At 48.4% G+C, this 19673-nt stretch overlaps 1 protein-coding gene across 1 annotated transcript in view; it reads right to left on the bottom strand.

Moving 5' to 3' along the window:
* The window catches only part of LOC128830567 (glioma pathogenesis-related protein 1-like), a 42579-nt gene that overhangs the window by 22303 nt on the left and 603 nt on the right, over nt 1–19673 (bottom strand). Inside the window, exons 2-3 of the mRNA XM_054016430.1 lie at nt 10266–10511; nt 1190–1293 (exon numbers count right to left, since the gene is read on the bottom strand). Coding sequence (XP_053872405.1) covers nt 1190–1293; nt 10266–10511 — 350 coding nt within the window. The remainder of the gene's footprint in view (nt 1–1189; nt 1294–10265; nt 10512–19673) is intronic.

Below are 19673 nucleotides of genomic sequence, written 5' to 3'. Positions count from 1 at the left end.
GGTACAGCTCAGTCTCTGGTGCAGGGGCCAGCAGCAAGGCAGAGGTGGCAAGCTCCTGCTTTGGCTCAACTGAGCTGGAAGCCCCTCCTCTTATACTTCTTGTCCCACACCTTCACTTCTGGCATGAGGAACAGGCCCGGCCTGGCTCTGCCCACCAGAGAGCGGAGAATGGTTCCTCCTTGTCAGTCTCAGAGGGAGGCCACTCCGTCTTGCTACAGGCACTGAAACACCCATCTACCTTTGAACCAATTATCTGGTTCATGCAATTAGAAATTAATCCACAGAGAGTAATGTAAGGCCTTTCCTAGTGCAGAAGTTCCCTCCTCTGTTAGAAGGTGTAAGATTTACTAACAAAGCTCACAAAATTAAAACTACTGAGAGGTGGTATTATATGTGGCCTTTAGCCCTTAGCACCCCTTTGTGGCAAGATGGGAAGCTACACCAGCTGACACCATCCCCCTTATGCCATCACACTCAAGTGTTCGTCTTCCAGCCCTCTGCATAAGTTCTTAATAGTCTCTGTCCCCTTCAAGATAATGGGGAGTTGGAAGTTCCATGGTTCTAGTGGTGGCTAAACAGCCCTAGGTCTTCTGGGTTTAGAGCGTTCTTCGAAGTCCTTCTTCAAAGTCCACTTTGTTGGGTTCCAGCTCAGGCTCTCTGTTTGGAACAGCCACAACCAATCCTTCTCTGTCCCTGGCCACTCCTTCAGCTACGTCTCCTTCTCTGTAGGCTTCCCAAGCCTCTCGCTCTTCTTCTCCCTCTTTGGAATGTTGTTTCTCAGGCAGTTTCTCACCAGTCTGTTGGAGGGATCCTCTTTCTGGAAACTGCCTTTCTCCTCAGGAGTTACTCCTTTGAGGTCCTTAACCTTTTATCATGCCTAGGTGCTTCCCTGTCTAACTACCTCCAGTCAGTTAACTACTCCCATGTGAACCTGAGCTACCCCATTCTCCTTGGTGGAACCTGTCATAGGTAGGCTGGTCCTTTTACCAGTTTAGAGGGCCAACCAACCTCTGCCAAGCATCATTAATCAGAGTTCATGGGTCTTTAGATGCCTGAATTAACTGAGTAATGAATCATTTCCCTGATTCCACACACTAAACTACTGATGTGTATGGATTCCAATTTATTTTTAGAGGAATAAATATTATTAATATTGTCTTCATTTTAAAATGTTTTTAAAATAGCTTACCTTGGTACATAGTTGCATACAAAATGTGCCGCATCTCTTATTCCTGCAGCTATATGACAAAAAACAACAGCACAGCCCACCTTATGAGAATTATCCCAAACAACCTAGAAGAAATAAGATTTTTTTCTTTTACGAAATAAAGCTTAAACTGTGCTCACTGTGAACTATTCTAATAGGCAGGAGAATCTCAGTTCTCATGAGAGTTCTTCGATTTATTTGCTTTGTACAGCCACCTGTTACGGTACCCAGAAAAATAAAAATTACTTACCAGTTACTGGATTTCTTCAGGATGAGCTTCTGCACATTTGCACTTGTCGGATCAAGGAATGTGTACCAGAAGTTTCCAGAATCTTTTACGCAGCAGTGTCAGTTGGTCACTCATTCTCTGTTTCCCCCTCCCCTTATGTAGAGTTCCCACGGTAAAAAGGGGGAAGTGGTCCCAACTACTCCTCAATTCCTTCCACTAATTTTAGGAATTCTTAATCCAAGACTCCAGGAAAGTGGATAAGATGTGTAAATGTACACAAGCTGATCTTCAAAAACTCGTTACTGGTAAATAACCATTTCTTCTTCAAATGACCTTTGCACATTCCCACTTACGGGAGTTTAGCGAGTAGTATAACCACTGGGAATGCAAGTTGAGAAGTTCTAGGTGACAAAGACAGCAAAACTGCCAAAACAAGCATCAGCTCTGGATCCCAGGTCAAGAGTATAATAGAAGTGACAGCATCTCTCGCTCTCCTAAATGAAGCCTCAGCTGCCAAAAAGAGCTACCTGATGCATGTATAGAATTTTGCTTAACATCCTTGTACATTTTTATGATGACGACAATGTGAAGGAATGCTATGGAACCTTCTTGGAATCTAGTTGAGTATACTTTGCTATCTCCAAGTAGTTGAACATATGCTAAGTCATAAGAATTGTGATTCATAGTCTGAGTCACCTGGCCAGTCTTTGAGCTGCGATGGACTGATCCTTGATTTCATCCCCCTAATAGTGTAGGGAATTTGTGGCTAGGTTTGTTGTGTAGGGGAATGCCAGGATTGGATGAGGGGTCCCAGGTCCCAACCACACATCTCTGCACAAACACCAACCCTCCCTCTGAGCGGGTCAGAGTTAACCACTGGAACAAGTACCACATTTAACAATAGGACAGCCCTTTTACTTAATCCAGGCAAAGCCAAGAACAGGCCCAGGTCAGTAACTGTAGTAGGGGCTACACAGACTCCTTTGCCCCGATACAGTATACAGCACACTGACACACATCCTGCCAGCTAGACACATACAGACACATACTGACTGTCTTCTCTGCACCAATAAAAATCTCCCCTCTCCCCCAACCTGTTTGTGCGCTTTGATGCTGGCATGCATTGTGAGGGTGGGTCTTGCTGCGTGGTCTCAACAGTCCTGTTGGCTTCAAGCTGTAAGAGTCCTATTTTGCAAGCCCCAGTGCAGCAGCTGGCTGTACTCCAAGCAGCTCCTAGTTCAGGCTCTGCACTCCTGCATTCTGGTGGTGTCTCCGTCTCTGCCTCAGCTCAGAGTTGCTGCTTATGTTCTTTCCTTCTTTCTTTCTAAATCTTCCCAGGCTTGTTCCCTGTCCTGCTTCTCCCCAGCCATCTCCTCACTGGCTCAAACCCTCCCAGGTGGTCTGTAGTTAATTCTGTGGCCTTGTTTTGGAATGGCATTTCCTCCAGCCAATCAGGTCTGTGCAGAGTAGTGGAGAGGAGGGAAGGGGGAGAAAGGAAGGGAAAGGGAGAAGTGGCTCTATCCAGTCCCCCAGGTTGGTCCCAGATGGATAACTTAAGGACCTTTGGACATTCAAGTTATGGTGCCTACCACCCTGGATGTTAATGTATCTTGATGAAATAGAGAGGCTAGTAACTTGAAAGCAACTGAAATCAGACACCTTTTTAGACAGCAATTAGGGTGATGATGCACATAAGACCACATTTTCCATATAGAATATGGCATATGGAGGACTATCTACCTTTTGCTTTTGGATCAAAGTAAAGTATTATTTGCGTGTGTGAAGTTCCAAGGACTAGAAGAACCTGCACACTTTCTTGAGGGCCAAAGTCTGGATATAGATTTGGATGTCCTGACAGCTGAGAAAAAATTGTTATGTCAGTCTGGCAATTGGTGAAAACTCTTGGTGCCGTAGAAAGGCCAAAGTGTAGGATACAGCTTTATTGATAGAGGTCTCCTACTACGCAAACCAGAGTACATTCCCTGGAACAGTCAGATTAAGATAAAAATAGATGTTTTTTGAGGGTGTCTCATCACATGTGCTGCTTTTAGCTCAATGTGATTGATGGGCAGACACCATAGGCAGAATAAATATTTCTGATTGGAAATAATCAAGAAGTCTATCTCTGTCATCCACAGAAAAGTGACATTGTCTTGAATCAGCTCCCTGAGAGATGACATGACAGGGTAATGCATCCCGAGATGAGGAAGTCATATAGCCAACTCTGCTTTATAGCAGGCAATTCTCACCTGCAGAGGGGTGTGCGGGGGCAAGGAATGTACCATACAGACCAATAAGCCTAGGCAACTTGTCTGTACCCCTAAGTGTGAATCCAAAAGTTCCAGCCTGTTGTTTTTTCCCATTGGCCAATGTCTTTACCTAAGTTCAAGTGAGTGTAAAAATATTCATCACTTCTCACGGTCCAGAAACAGAATATCTGCCACCTCCAAGATCAGGGGATTCTAAGCTGGGGTACAGAGACCCTCTCAAATGTGAAGCTTGTTTACTCCTCACATTCAAAGAAGGGCTCAGTGAAGACCCAGGATGAAAGTTCTTAGGAGTCTGTAGCACCAAGGCAGGGCTCAGCAACACACGAAACAGCACTGATGGTAGTAGCCAGTACCAGATATTAGGTATTCTGTTCTATTCTATATATTTTCTTGTATCAACCTTATCACTGTAGTGTTTGAACATCTTCCAGTAATGCATCAAGCAACATGGCTAACATCTGTCACATGTACTACATTTCCTCTCTTCGGGGGGAAATGGTTTGTGGAGTGGTCAATCCCTCGGAGTTCAAGGATGATTGTTTTCCATAAAACGATAGCTACTTATTACTGGTGGATCTTCAGATGACTAATGAGACCAATGCGGGATCCATAGATGGGGCAGACATTTCCCAATGGAAGAGGTAGATCTGGATTGTTGAGTTAGGCTGTGGTGCATTCTTTCCTCCTTTCCCATTTCTCCATTTCCTGTTATCTCAGTTGGATCTCAAAATACTGGGATCCTTGCCAAAAGGTCCTTTTCCATTTTGGTCGGTTGAGGGCTTGGGTTTCCCATGAGTTTATGTCAATATTGAACTTGTTCATGTTAACTTTGAGGGTGTCTTTGAAGTGCTTTTTTTGCCCACCCCTCATCTGTTGGCCATGGCTCCATTGTGAGAATCTGCTTAGGGAGTAGATTCTCTGGCATTCAAAGAATGTCACCATCTCTACAGAGTTGGTGGAAGATGATCACAGCTTCAATGCTGGAGGTTTTGGCTTGGAACAAAACACTGATGTTGGTGCATTGGTCATCCCACTTGATTCAGAAGATCTTGCAGATGCATTGTTGATGGTATTGTCCAAGAACCTTGAAGTGTCTACTGTACGGTGCCAAAACCTTGATCATGTACAAAAGAGCATGGATAACAATGGCCTGGTATATGAGAAGCTTGGTTTGATTCTTGAGGTCACAATTTTCAAAGACTCATTTTCTCAAGAGTCCGAAAACTGCATTGGCGCATTGAAGGCAGTGTCAAATTTTCTCGTCAATGTCAGCTTTCTGTGACAGATAGCTGCCGAGGTAAAAGGGGTTCCATGTTCTCCTGGGTCTCCTTATTAATCTGAATTATGGGAGCAGGATCCTTGTGATTCGGAGCCTGTTGGCGGAGTACTTACATTTTCTTGGTGTTGAGTGTGACGCCAAGTTGGTTGTAGGCTTCCAAGGAAATGTCAAATATTTTTTGAAGATCTTCTTCTTACTGAGCACATAGGGCACAGTCGTCCGCATATTGGAGTTCAATGACTGTTAGCATCAATGAATGACTCATGACTATCCACCTTAAACTTGCCAAGAACCAGCATGCAACACTCAACAGTGCATACAATCCAACCTTGATGCTAACGATGAAACCAAAAAAGAATTCTACACCAACCTTGACCAAATTCTCTCCACCATCTGCAAAGAGGACAAGCTCATACTCTTTGGTGATTTTAACACAAAAGTTGGATGTGACTCAGACCTCTGGAATGGCACAATTGGAAATAAAGGAGTGGGCAAGACCAATTCCAACAGAATTCTTCTCCTGACCATATGCACAGAACATGACCTAATTTTCACAAACACCATATTCTGCCAAAATAACAAGTACAAGATATTGTGGGAACACCCACGATCTAAGCATTGGCATCTGATTGACTATGGCATTGTCTGTACTTGTAACTGTGATGACTTTACATCAAGAAAGTGCTGACTTGTGCCAACAATTGTTGTACAGATCATCACTTTATCCGCTCCATTATTTCCATCAAACTCGCATCGAAACAAAAAATGTGGAAGAAATCAGCCAGACAGAAGATCAATGTCAAGAGTCCTAAGGACCCAACTATACATGACCTTTTTCCAGCAGTGCCTCACCAAGAAACTGATGAATATCAAAACCGAGATGGAGAACCCCAAAGATCACTGGAAAGTGCTCAAATTGGCTGTCTATGTTGTGTATGAGGGAACACTGGACTTCTCAAACAGGAAGCACAAAGACCAGTTTGACAAGAACAATTAGGAAATCCAAGACCTGATCAAATATAAGTACAAGGCCTTCTGTGCTTGGCAGAATTACATCAATTCCAACCAGAAGCAATACGTCCACCATCAACTGAAAGCTGAGGTTTAAAGGAAGTGAAGAACAGGTGGTGGTAGAACAATGTGAAGGAGATCCATCAACTCACCAACACCCATGATATGAGCGGATTCTTCAATGCCATCAAAGCCCTCTACAGACCCTAACCCCCTCTCAGATCCAGGGATGGAGCCAACCTCCTTAGGACAATGAATCAATCAGTGCATGATGGAAGGAATACTTCGAAGACCTCCTGAATCATGTCTCCAATGCTGACAAAAGCATTATTGACTTAATCCCTTAATATCCTATCAAGGATGACCTCAGAACCCCACCAATATTTGTTGAGGTAAAAAAAAAGCTATCAAACAGATGAAGAACAATAAGGCATCTGGACCTGATGGAAGAAGGAGCAGAAAAATGGCTCACCAGCTTTACATCTTAATCCTCAAGATTTGAAATTCAGAACAAATCCCAGCTGATTTTAGGAATGTTATGATAATGACCATCTTCAAGAAAGGAGATAAATCAGATTGTGCAAACTATCCAGGAATAGCCCCGTTGTTCATTTCCGGAAAGATTTTTGCCAGAATTCTTTTCAACCAGCTGCCCCCCTAGCAGAGGAAATCCTCCCAATATCATAATGTGGATTCAGACCACACTGAGGTACCACTGACATGATCTTCACTGCCTGCCAACTTCAGGAAAAGTGCAGTGAGCAACATCAACCTCTGTACATGGTTTTCATCGACTTCAAGAAAGCATTTGACTCCATCAATCATGAGGCTATGTAGAGAATTCTCCTTAAATCTGGATGCCCACCAAAATTTGTTGCCATCCTCCAACTCCTCCATGACAACATGTCTGTGATGGTCGTCAACAATGGATACAAAACGGACTCCTTCCTAGTCAAGACAGGAGTAAAACAAGACTATGTCATCACTCCAACCCCTCTTTCTTCCTTGCTGTCATCCTCCTTCTCATCGCTGACAAGCTCCCTTCTGTACTTCACATCTAATACAGAATGGACGGCAAGCTCTTCGACTTCAATCTCCGCCGATCCAAGACAAAGACTATCACTAAATCAGTCATTAAACTCCAGTATTGTGGAGTGGAGTGTTTTGGTAAGTGTGTTTTTTTTTCTTTTAAATAAATATGTACACACGGATTGATATATATAGGCAAGGCTAAAGAAATGCACCTTGAGTCCTTGACCAGCTTCTGAGAAAGCTCTGTGTCCTTGTGATGAGGCTTACAGCCCCCACACTAAGGTTAAAAGAAGTGGTGGAGCAGTATTGGACTAAGAAGGCCCTGCCCCCAGCAGCTGCCAGGTATGCTTCCTGTGGAGGACCTGCTTAAAAGGAAGCTCTGGCAGTCAAGTGCATGGGGAGAGTGGATGAGAGACTGGCTGCAAGAAGACAGATGCTGTAGCAGCTGAGACAGAGTGAACTATGGGGGAAAGACCAGGATTGTGAGTAAGATTTAACTGGGATACGGGGGACCTGACCCCTTTTCCCCCTGCTGTTCTAGGATAAAACTCAAGTTGTGGTCTGACCCAGGAGAGTTAGGATGAAAGTCAGATCACTGAGAAACCCCAACACAGACCTTCAAGTCCATCCAGATATGGAGCCATGATACTGAGCAGCTCTTTGCAAAGCTTGAACATAAGCACCAAACTCTGTCAACCCACTCAGGTTCATAGATTTCAGTACCATTTGTGGCACATACAGTCAAGGGAACCAAGGCCTCTTGTAATGACCAGAGCGTGGGCGGTCTGATCTAGTGGTCAGAGCAGGAGTTGGGAGTCAGGCCAGGTCAGATACCAGAAGGACAGAGTTCAAGGCAAGCCAAAGGGCAAAACTGAGAGCCAGGTGTCAGGAGGCAGGCAGGGTCAGGTTACCAGGAGATCAGTGGCAAGTAGCAAGAACAGGTATTGCAGTGGAAGCAGTCCTAAGCAGGGAGATTCTAGTTGCAAGGACAAATTCCTGTTCCTGAGCTGGATTTATATAGAAGTTGTGAACCAACCAGGTCCCTCAGCGTTCTGCCAATTAGATTCCAGGACTGTAAATCTCTGTTGGGGTTCAGCTTCAATTCTGGAAACTGTTAGTAGGTCACTGGATGGCAGGCTGGAACGTACAAGTCCTAAGAGCCCTGTGGTCTCTGATGACATCACCACCTCCACAAGTGACACTCTCAGTGTGATGTGAAACCAGGCTTTTCAGGATGATTCCTGTGGAACACCCACACAGGTGTGGTAGTATGTACATTTTCTACAGACTCTGAAGTGTGCTCCTCAGGACCGCACCCCTCCCAGTCAACAAGATACCAGAGTCTGACATGTTTACATTTAGAGTCCAGGATCTCATTAAATAAATAATTCTTGTGGCCCTGTACCTGTACTGATGGATGAGGCAGCTGGGTCCTGTGAGGGAAAGGGTTTCTGTGTAGGGTTTCAAAAGTGATACGTGAATCACCAGATTAATCTTCAGAGAGCAGGGCACCTGAAGTTCAAAAGTGAATGGATTAACCTGTTGCAGGATCTTAAAAAGACAATGGAACCAAAGTAAACACTGAGGATATTGAGTGTGATCTGGCAATTAGATGATCTGGCACCCTTGGCAATTAGAAGAAACACGCAGTTGGGACTAACTCCCCCTTTTATAGCCTCAGAACTCTATATGAGGGAAGGGAAGTGGCCCCCACTGACACTTCTCTGTAAAAGATTCTGGAAGCTCACAATAGAGCTGCCTTGGTCCCATAAGTGAAGAAGTCACTTGATGAACTGTCAGTCACTCTGGTGGCTGTTAATAGGTTTCACTGCATGATCAACATATAAGCATAACTCACAATCTGGTGTTTCATAATTAAAATAAAGGATGAAGTCTTTTTTTAAATATCCTCTTCTATTGGCTGTTAGCTAACAATTTGAGCCTGACAAAATTAACTACTGCTTCAGAGAGGTAAAATGTGACTACATTTGCAATACTGGAAAACAATTCTGTTTCAAAGTTCATGTGGATTCACAATCATTTAAGATTTTAATAAAGCTTATTTACCTTTTCGATACAAATAAAACAGAGTTATATTTCTGTCAAATAACAAGTTATCTCTTTTCTTCCCCCCTGTGATGGGGCGTTTGCCCCACAAGGGCCTGTAAGGGGTTAATAGAGCCCTAGGGAGGCTGAGAGAAAAGCAGCCAATAGGAGAGGGGCTGCAAGGAGCAGCCAATCAGGGCCTGGCAGGCACATATAAGAAGACTGCGGGGCAGAGCAGATTCAGTAGCTCCCTGGAGCTCAAGGAGGGAAAATCAGGCTCCTAGTCAGGCAGAAAAAAGCTAGCACCCTAGACAAAGCAGTGCTGCTAGCAGGGACCAGGAGAGCTAGAGAGAGCTTCTGGCTGGCAGCTGGGCTTTGCAGGCTGAGGCCCTGAGGCAAGGGCAAAGAGGGTGCTGGGGCCACAGGAAAGTGGTCCAGGGAAAGGTACTGATGAGTTGGAGGGGATGCAGCACGTGGCTGCCATCTAAAGGGTCCCTGTGCCGGGACACTGAGTAATGGGTGGGTCCAGGTCCCCATACCCTCCCCCGTTGCAACTGGGGAAGTGCTGGGACAGTTGGATTGCGGTACTGGCCCCTGAAAGGGGGGAGCATAGAGCATAATACAGCCAGAGGGCTGTGTCATGAAGAAGATGCCGCGGTCCTTGGAGTGACGTGGGTCTGGGAGCAGAAGTGATGGTGGGCATGGCTCCACCGGTAGTGGGCATACCGACCTACGGAGCTAATCCCCAAGATGGACAGCAGGAGTCATCAGCATGGTGAGCTGTGCCCTGTCACACTCCCCATTTATCCCTACAGAATTTTCTTTATTTTTTATAAGATTGAAAAACTTAGAAAAGAGGAGCAAGGTGCTTTGGCTAGACTGAACGCCAAGTTAGAGAAGATTTCTGTTTACAAAAGTTAACATAATTGCAGTATTAGCTAGGACGTTTTTCACAGTTGCTGTGTAACCCAGGGTGATGGTTTTCAAACTGTATCTTAAGAGTTAGCAGACAGTATGATGATGGGGGCTGTACAAGTATCTAAATGGAACACTGAAAGAAAGTGGGGTATGGCTCACTCATTATAACAGCTATTTTCCACTAACTGGTAATTATTTATTGTCTCCACCAATTCTTATTTTTAGGATTATGCTTTGAGCTGTGTAAACTGTTTTAGCAATTAAAATTGTTACCTGAGTATAATGACCACATGTTTTAGTACACTTGTTAGTCTGAAGATTGTAGTGCTGGACTTCATCGGTCCATAATTTGATGGCTTCAGTGACACCAAATAACCCGTAATGTCCAGTCCAGATATTTTCTCCAACATGCCCATAATGAGGATGGGACATAAATTTTTCTGTTAAATATGGACTATGTTTAAAAAGGCATTTTTTTGCCCATGCCCTGGCAGTCCGTGCTAAAGCTGCATCCCAAGTCTGCAAAACAGTAAAGTTGAAGAAGCTATGCATAGAGTTAAGGCACTTGTATCCATCAGACAAATTAAAGTAGAAAATGAATAGCTATATATTGAATTTGACTAAAATTGTCTGTAAATTCTGTAAAACTATACAATTCAAATATTTTGTTCCCCTTCTGTCATCCAGTCAAGCACTCCAAAATCCTGTCTTTAAACTTGAGGATAGCTGTATAGAAATGTAAACTGACTTACTCATCGGCAGCCCAGCCCCGTTCGTTCCCCTGCGGGACCCGAGCGGGACGGGGGGCTGGGGCCTGCTGCCCCCACTCTGGGGCCGCCGCGGGATAGCACCAGCTGGGCAGCAGCCCAGACGCGACTGGCCAGGGGCTGGGCGCAGCGTGCGCGCTGCTGGGTCCCCGCAGCAGGCCCGGGCTTGGGGGCACCAGAGCTGCAGCTGCCGAGCTTGGCCATCGGCTGCTTCCTCCCCCCGCGGCAGTGGGAGCTGCAGCAGCGGCTGCTCCCGAGTCCTGCTGCCCGGGGGGCAGAACAGCCACCGCCTGGCCCCGTGGGCCACCCCCTACTCTCCCTACCGCCCGACTGAGTCCTGCCTGCTCGGGGCCAGGCCGGACTCTCACTCACCCTGGCCCTGCGCTTCCTCTGCGTTTCCAGGGCCTCCCTCCAGAGCTTGCAGAGGGAGGAGGAAGGGCGAGTTTGGGGAAGAGGCGGGGATTCCTGGAGGGAGCCAATGGGGGGAGGAGGGGGCGGAGTCGGGGCGGCGGGGGGGGGGGGGTGCGAGCACTTCCGGGCTCCGGAGTATTTGCTTGTTTGTCCAGTGTCCCGACCGCACATCGTTCGGGATGCGGGACAAACAAGGAAATATCGAGACAATCCCAATAAAATCGGTACGTCTGGTCACCCTACCTGTGAGCCTGAGCTGGCTGGCATGGGCCAGCCACAAGTGTCAGTTGCTAAGTAGATATATCCAGTTGTGTCAGCTAAATACAAAGAGGAACAGATTGTTGTAAGAGACCATTCAAAGTGAAGTGGGCAGTTAACACTTCTGCAGATGTAGAACAAAAGACAGTTGTTATGTTATAGAATGAATCACCTTCTATGACTCATTGCAACATTTTCCTTTTTTATCTTGTGTTGCTGTAGAAAACTTAGGTCTGGTCTACTCTACAAAGTTAGGTCAACACAAGGCAGCTTATGTTGACCTAGTTGTGCATGTCTCTACACTTAAATTTGGCTCCCACCAACATAAGAGCCCCATTACGCCGACCAGTAGCGTAGCTAGTGGGGTGCAGGGGAAGCAGCCGCTTCCACCGCCTTTCTGAAAGCGGCCGGAGGAGCGGGGGTGGACGCAGCATGCGGCCCGCAGCACGGCCCGGCAGCTGCGGCCGGAGGAGCGAGGGGGGGGCGCAGACTGGCAACCTGTAGTGTGGCCGGCAGCCATGGGGGGGCGGCGGGCACGGCCGGAGGAGCGGGGGGCGCGCGGCATGCGGCCTGCAGAGCGGCCCGGCAGCCGTGGCCAGAGGAGCAAGGGGGGGCGCAGACTGGCAGCCCGCAGCGTGGCCAGCAGCCATGGGGGGGCGGTGGGCATGGCCGGAGGAGCGGGAGGGCGCAGCATAGCGGCCGGCAGCTGTGGCCGGAGGAGCGAGGGGGGGGACCACGGGGGTGGCACGGCAGGGCCGGAGGAGCCATGGGAGGGAGGAGCGGGGCGGCTGGAGGAGGAGCCAAGGGGGCATGGCCGGAGGAGGAGCCAAGGGGGGGAGCCTTTTTTATATTTGCTCCCCCTCGTCTTAGAAGCTGGCTACGCCACTGATGCCGACTTAATAACGCCACGTCCCCAAGTGATATAGAGCCATGTATTTAGGTCAACGCAGTGTGAGTGTAGATACTGCATTACTTAAGTCGACCATTAGTGTCCTCCAGCAGCTGTTCCACAATGCACAGTGCTGACTGCTCTGGTCACCACTGTGAACTCCACTGCCAAAGGTCACAGAGACTGGAAGCCCCCTCCTCCCCCCTCTTTAAAGCCCTGTTAATTTTTGAAATTCCTTTTCCTGATTGCCTGGCTTGGTGAGCACACCTAGCAGCTCTCCACTGTTGAACTCAACTGCCCAGCTGACCATGCCAGCTACATGCTCCAGATGCGCAGACAGGAGGTATTGGATCTCCAGCCATAGAATGGTAAATATCTATGAGCATATTGCTTGGGGATTCAGGACAGGGGCTACAACAGGGACCAGCAATGCTGCATGAAAGCCAAGGAGCTTTGGTAGGCATACCAGAAGGCTAGGGAGGCCAACAATCAGAATGCAAACCTGCCTGCTTTTACAAAGAGATGCATGCCCTACTTGGCAGAGACCCCCCCTCCCCCGCCCCCCCAACAGCACTGATACCTCCAAAGAGCCCGAGTCACAGGTCCCTGCCGTGAACAGGGAGGAGGAGGTGTATGGAAGACAGGCAACCAGGGGAACCGGATGCAGTGAGACAGGATCTGTTTTTGACTCCCCTGCAGTCCAGCCAGTCCCACCAGGCGAGCAGGGGTGGGCCAATGCAGGGGAAGGAATCTTCTGTAAGTGTGTGTAAACCCCCACCCCTTTCCTCCCTGGGTTACTTGGTAGCAGGCAACACTCACCTGTGTGCCTGGGCAACTGATGTTGACATTAAAAGAGATCCTAAGTATCCCAGTGGTGGCAAGTTGCACAGTGAGATACGTACCCATGATGCACCACACACTACATCAATACTAGCACTCCTGGTGAGTATGCACACGGCCGCCAGAAGGAGCCAAGTATGCATACGCATAAGCAATGTACTAAGTGTGGCATGAGTGTAGACATGGCCTTAGTTTTCAAGATCACCTAATAATCACTGCATAAAATTTTAAAAATGCATTTTTATCTTTAAGTAAGAAGTTACTGAAATTGTTTACATTACTTTACACACATAACTGTGGTTTTTTGTTTTTTTTTTTTGGTTGTTTTTTTTGTCAAATAGTTTATTTGGGAGTTTTAGTGTTTACATATCAATCAAGCAAATGTCAAATTGTATAAATACCATAGTTTCAGTTCTGTGTGTATTACTTCTTAAAAAACACATTTTCTGAAACAGAGCCTATGGAAACAGGTAAATACACATAAAATCCTCCAGCCAGTGGCACATTATCACATGGGCCAACGGGCCCTGTGCCCAGGAGCCCCGGCCAATTTGGGGGCCCTGCAGGAGCACCAGAACCAGGCCCCTGCTCCTCTTCTCTAACTGGTGCCCCACTGCCCTGTTCCTCTTCTTCCCCCTGAAACCCCACCCTGTGGCCAGGCTGGAAGATGGAGCCTGTGGTAGGGTAAGCATATTCGCCCCTTGTGTGGAGCCGCTCACCCAAGCTCTGCGCAGAGCTGGCCGAGGGGCTCCCCTTCCCCCACGTGATGTGGAGCTGGCCTGAAGGGCCCCGCCATGTGGCACACAGCTGACCTGAGGCGGCTCCCATTTCCCCATGCGGCACGGCGCTAGCCCAAACCCCTTTCCCCTGCCCCTATGTGGAGCTGGCCTGAGCCACCCGCCCAAGCCAGCCTCCTCCCTCGCACAGGGCTGGCCCAAGCCCGCCCCCCCCCCCCCATTCCTCCCCCACGAGCCCCACTGCTCACCGCCCCCCAAGCCTCTTTTTGTCAAAACTGGGCATTTGTCCCGTTTGCTTTTGCCAACTGATTACTGGTTTTGCCAAAGAAGTTGGGACATCTGGGGTCAAAACGGGATGTACGGTCACCCCAGGGGTCCCCTAACTTTTTTGCTTGTGCCCCCTCTTACCAGTCCACACCCTGCCCCCAGGATCTGGGGGCCACGGTCAGGGCCAGGAGTGGGGCCACGCCTGGGAGTTGGTCTGGAGCTGCAGTGGGGGCAGCAGCTGGAAGTGGAGCCACAGCCGGGGCTGAGGCAGGACTGGCACATAGCTGAGGTCAGGGCAGGGTTGGGCCTCACTGCTCCCCCCCTGAATGTTTCTCTATGCCCCCCTTGGGGCATGCCCCACAGTTTGGGGATCATCACCCTTCACTGCACTCCCCCACCACTATATTGGCTACTCTAATCCTTTGTTTATTGACAAATAAGGACTGGCTTGTTTGTGTAGTCTTACTGTGAAGAAAACTGGCTTAAATGAATGCAGTCCATTAGTTGTAACAGAAATCATGAAAATACCGGGAAATTGTGTCCAGAATATCCTGGTATCTGTCTACTGGGACAAATGTTGATTAAGGCACATTCAGAACTGATTCCACCACAAGTGACTGACTCTGTTTGGGATAATTCTCACAAGTGGAATATTAATGTTAGCTGCACCCTCACCAATGCACATCTCCTTGAACACTAGGTTTCTCTCCTGTGCTGCCAGGTATGCATTAAAGGGAGAGACTCATAGACTCATAGACTTTAAGGTCAGAAGGGACCAGTATGATCATCTAGTCTGACCTCCCGCATGACGCATGCCACAAAAGCTGACCCACCCCCTTTCCCTTGACTCAGATGTTGAAGTCCCCAAATCCTGTGATTTAAAGACTTCAAGTCACAGAGAATCCTCCAGCTAGCGACCCCCGCCCCATGCTGCGGAGGAAGGCGAAAAACCTCCAGGGCCTCTGCCAATCTGCCCTGGAGGATGATGAACCGCGGCCAGTGGGGGCCGCGATCGACCGAACCTGCTGCGTCAGTAGGTAAATAAAACTGGCCCGGCCCGCCAGGGTGCTTAGCCTGGCGAGCCGCGTGCCAAACGTTGCCGACTCCTGAACTAGACCATTCCTGACATGTGTTGTGTAATCTGTTCTTAAAAACCTCTAATGACGGAGATTCCATAACATCCCTAGGAAATTTGTTCCAGTGCTTAACTACCCTGTTAGGAAGTTTTTCTTAATGTCCAACTTAAACCTCCCTTGCTGCAATTTAAGCCCATTGCTTCTTGTCCAGAGGTTAATGATAACAATTTTTTGCCCTCCTCCTTCTAACAGCCTTTTACAGTAAAAGCTTTTTATATGGCATGTTGGGGTAATGGGGTGTGCTGGTAAGTAAAAAATTCTGGTTAACTAAGAGGAAGGGAGTTTGGGTATGGAAGGGGGTGCAGGGCTGGGGGTTGGGGTGCAGGAGGGGGTGCGGGCTCTGGGAGGAAGTTGGGTGCAGGAGGGGGCTCTGCGTGCTGCCCCCACCCCGCCCCGAGCTCTGGCTCTACAGCTCCCATTGGCCAGGAACTGTGGCCAATGGAAGCTGCGGAGGTGGTGCCTGTAGGCAGAGACAGCACGCAGAGCTGCCTGCTGCACCTCTGCCTAGGAGCAGCAGGGACAGGTTGCCACTTGCGGGGAGTCGGCCGAGGTGAGTCCCCCCCGGATTCGGCACCCCACACCCCCTCCTGTGCCCTAAACCCTTCCCCCGAGCTGCCTCCTGCACCCAAATTCCCTCCCAGAGTCGGCGCCCCACACCCCTCCCTTGCCCCAACCCACAGCCCCGCACCCCTTCCTGTACTCCGAAATCCTCGTGGCCATTCCTTAGCCTAGGAGCAGCAGGGACATGTCGCTGATTCTGGGGAGCCACATGGAGCCAGGTAGGGAGCCTGCCGGCCCCACACCAAGCGTACTATAAACCAGACTTTCTATGAAGATTAGAAATGCTAGTTTATAGAGCTTTCCAGTTAGTAAAGGGCCATATAACTTTTACTGTATGTACTTGAAAACTGTTATTATGTCCCACCTCAGTCTTCTTTTCTCCAGACTAAACAAACCCAATTTTTTCAATCTGTCCTCATGGGTCATGTTTTCTAGACCTTTAATCAATTTTTGTTGCTCTCCTCTGGACTTTCTACACTTTGTCCACATCTTTCCTGAAATGTGGCACCCAGAACAGGATCCAATACTCCAGCTGAGGCCTTATCAGCATGAAGTAGAGTGGAAGAATTACTTCTCATGGCTTGCTTACAATACTCTTGCTAATACATCCCAGAATGATGTTTGCTTTTTAAAAATATTTTTTGCAACAATGTTACACTGTTGACTCATAGTTAGCTTGTGACACACCATAACCCAAATCCCTTTCTGCAGTACTCCTTTCTAGGCAGTCATTTCCCATTTTGTATGTGTGCAACTGACTGATCCTTCCTAAGTGGAGTATTTGCATTTATCCTATTGAATTTCATCCTATTTACTTCAGATAATTTCTTCAGTTTGTCCAGATCATTTTGAGTTTTAATCTTATCATCCAAAGTACTGGCAACCCCTCCCAGCTTGGTATTGTCTGCAAACTTAAAAAGTGTACTCTTTATGCCACTATCTAAATAATTTCTGAAGCTATTGAACAGAACCAGACCCAGAACCAATCCCTATCAGACCCCGCTTGATATGAACTCCCAGCTTGTGAATCACTGATAACTAGTCTCTCGGAACAGTTTTACAACCAGTTATGCACCCACCTTATAGTAACTCCATCTAGGTTGTATTGCCCTAGTTTGTTTATGGGAAGGTCATGGAAGGTCGTATCAAAAGCCTTACTAAAGTCAAGATATACCATATCTACCACTTCCCCGCCATCCACAAGGATTGTTACCCTGTAAAAGAAAGCTATTAGATTAGTTTGACTAACTGGTCTGTAATTCCCTGGGTTGTCCTTATTCCCCTTTTTATAAATTGACCATTTGCCCTTTTTCAGGCCTCTGGAATCTCTCCCGTGTTCAGTGTTCCCTCTAATTTTTCCCAACCATGTGCGGAATGAATTATGTGCACCAATATGGAGTTGATGTGTGACACATCATCTTCATATCGATGCACATAACAAAATTCATGTGGTGGGGGGTGGGGCCAAGGGGTTCGGAGTGTGGGAGGGGGGTCAGGGCTGGGGCAGAGGGTTGGAGTACAGGGGTGTGAGGGCTCCGGCTGGGGCTGCAGGCTGTTGCAGGGGAGGGCGGAGGATGAGGTTGTTAGGGGTGCAGAAGATGCTCCGGGACTACAGCAGAGAGTGAGGTCTCCCCCCAGCTCTCTCTCCCCACAGCAGCACCTGGGCTGGGGGGAGAGGCACCTCTCCCCACCACAGCAGCTCCAGGGCTGAGGTCGCAGGATAGCCATCCCTCCCCTGGCCTCCGCAGGTCCGGATGGGGCTGGATTCAGGGAGGGGTGCCCCACAACAGGTACAGGCCGGGCCCAGGTTCGGGTCGTGCTGCGCCGGCTGCGGCTGGCTCCAGGCTGGGGTTGGGGCACCCCAGTTATGGAAGGTCCAAGCCGCAGCATAGTTGAGGCCGGGGGGGCACTGTGGCAGGTTGGGGGCTGGCCTATGTTGGGCTGGGGGAGAGGCGCCCCTCCCCCGACCGCAGCAGGTCCCAGGGTGGGACCTGCGTGGTGCTAAATAGGCTGCTGCGTGGCCGCGCAGCTTACAGGCAGGGCCGTCCCTAGCTATTCTGGGGCCCTACGCAGCACACACCCCCATGCAGGGGGCAGGCCTCCATGGGGGGAGGCTAGCCCCAGGCCTCCACGGTGGGTGGGGGGACAGGCCTCGCTTGGAGGGCAGGGGGGAACCACCCCCCAGCAGCACAGCTGAGGCCAGGTCACTGCACTTCCCACCGCTGGGGAGTGCAGGGCCAACTCTACTGCAGTCCTCAGGGAAGTGGCAGCTGGGGAGGAGCAGGGTGGGGGCTTTGGGGAAGGGGTGGAGTGGGGGCGGGGCTAGGGCACAGCAGGGATGGGAAGAGGCAGAGCTGGGGTGGTGGCAATGGGAAAAAGGCAGGGCAGGGGCTGGAGCAGCACACCGCTGCGCAGAGCACCAGGAAATTTGGTGCCTTATGTATGCAGCTGCGTATGGGTAGGGACGGCCCTGCTTACAGGGAACTTAGCCTGTTTTCCATGAGTTTTTAAAAGATCCTGAGCCATTATATCTCCTTTAATTTAATTATATTCCATCTCCTAGAACTGGAAGGGACCTTGAAAGGTTATTGAGTCCAGTCCCCTGCCTTCACTAGCAGGACCACGTACTGATTTTTGCCCTAAATCCCCAAGTGGCCCCTCAAGGATTGAACTCACAACCCTGGGTTTAACAGGTCAATGCTCAAACCACTGAGCTATCCCTCCCTCCTCAGTCAGCTCCTTCAGTATTCTAGGATGTATTTCATCAAGCCCTGCTGACTGGACATCTAACTTGTCTAAATAATCTTGAACTTGTTCTTTCCCTATTTTAGCCTGAAATGCTACCTCATTTTCACTGGCGTTCACTATGTTAGACATCCAATCACTACTAAATTTTTTGCTTAAATCTGACATTTCCACATTTTTTGTTATTGTCTCCCCCCCCCCCCCCCCCAAGAACACAGGTCCTACCCTGTCCTTGGTCTTCTGATTGAATGTATTTGTAGAATGTTTTCTAGCTAGTTTAATCTTGTTTTGTGCTTTGGCCTTTCTAATTTTGTCCCTACATGCTTGTGTTGTTTGTTTACATTCATCCTTTGTCATTTGACCTAGTGTTAACTGGCCACTTCACTTTGAATAGTCCCTTGAAATTTGTGTTAACTACTTATGCTAAATAATCTGTTCCACCTTGTACTTAGCTGTGATGCTGGGAGTACCTTTCCCAGACCTGAAGAAGAAGCTCTGTGTAAACTCCCCTCCAAAGCTTGTCTCTCTCACCAGAAGTTGGTCCAATAAAATATATTATCTCACCCACCTTGTCTCTCTCATATGCTGGGACCAACATGGCTCCAGTAACAATGCACACTTTGATCCCTAAACATTTGTCACCAGTCAAGCTGCTTGACGCGTGTGTGTGTGTGAGAGAGAGAGAGAGAGATGCCCTGTGGCACCTCCCAGTCCCAGAGGTAGCTTGAATTTCCCTGTTTTAAGATCTCTCTTATCAAGTTTCCTCGGCTGCCATTAAATAAGATATTTAAATAATTCAATATAACTATAAATTAATCACTCCTTCAAACTCAACCCTGATGAATGTAATGTGTAGGACTGATCCTGAGGTGAAGCTGCAGCTTCCACTTTAGTAAAGGAGAATTGCAACCGCCTGGCCCCTTTTCAATATCCCCTTCTAAACAAGAAAGGTCCTCTGTACACTGCAAATCCACCCGGGCTGGGGAGAACCCCGTTAGAACCGGGTAGCCCCTGCTATGGCGTGGTTTACCCTTGCAGTGAGAGGGCTGAATAGTGTTCCTGAACTGGGC

The sequence above is a fragment of the Malaclemys terrapin genome, chromosome 1 (genome assembly GCF_027887155.1).
Source record: "Malaclemys terrapin pileata isolate rMalTer1 chromosome 1, rMalTer1.hap1, whole genome shotgun sequence".
NCBI lineage: Eukaryota > Metazoa > Chordata > Testudines > Emydidae > Malaclemys > Malaclemys terrapin.
Note: the sequence above shows the minus strand (reverse complement) of the source record. Positions and strands in the feature narration are given on the sequence as shown.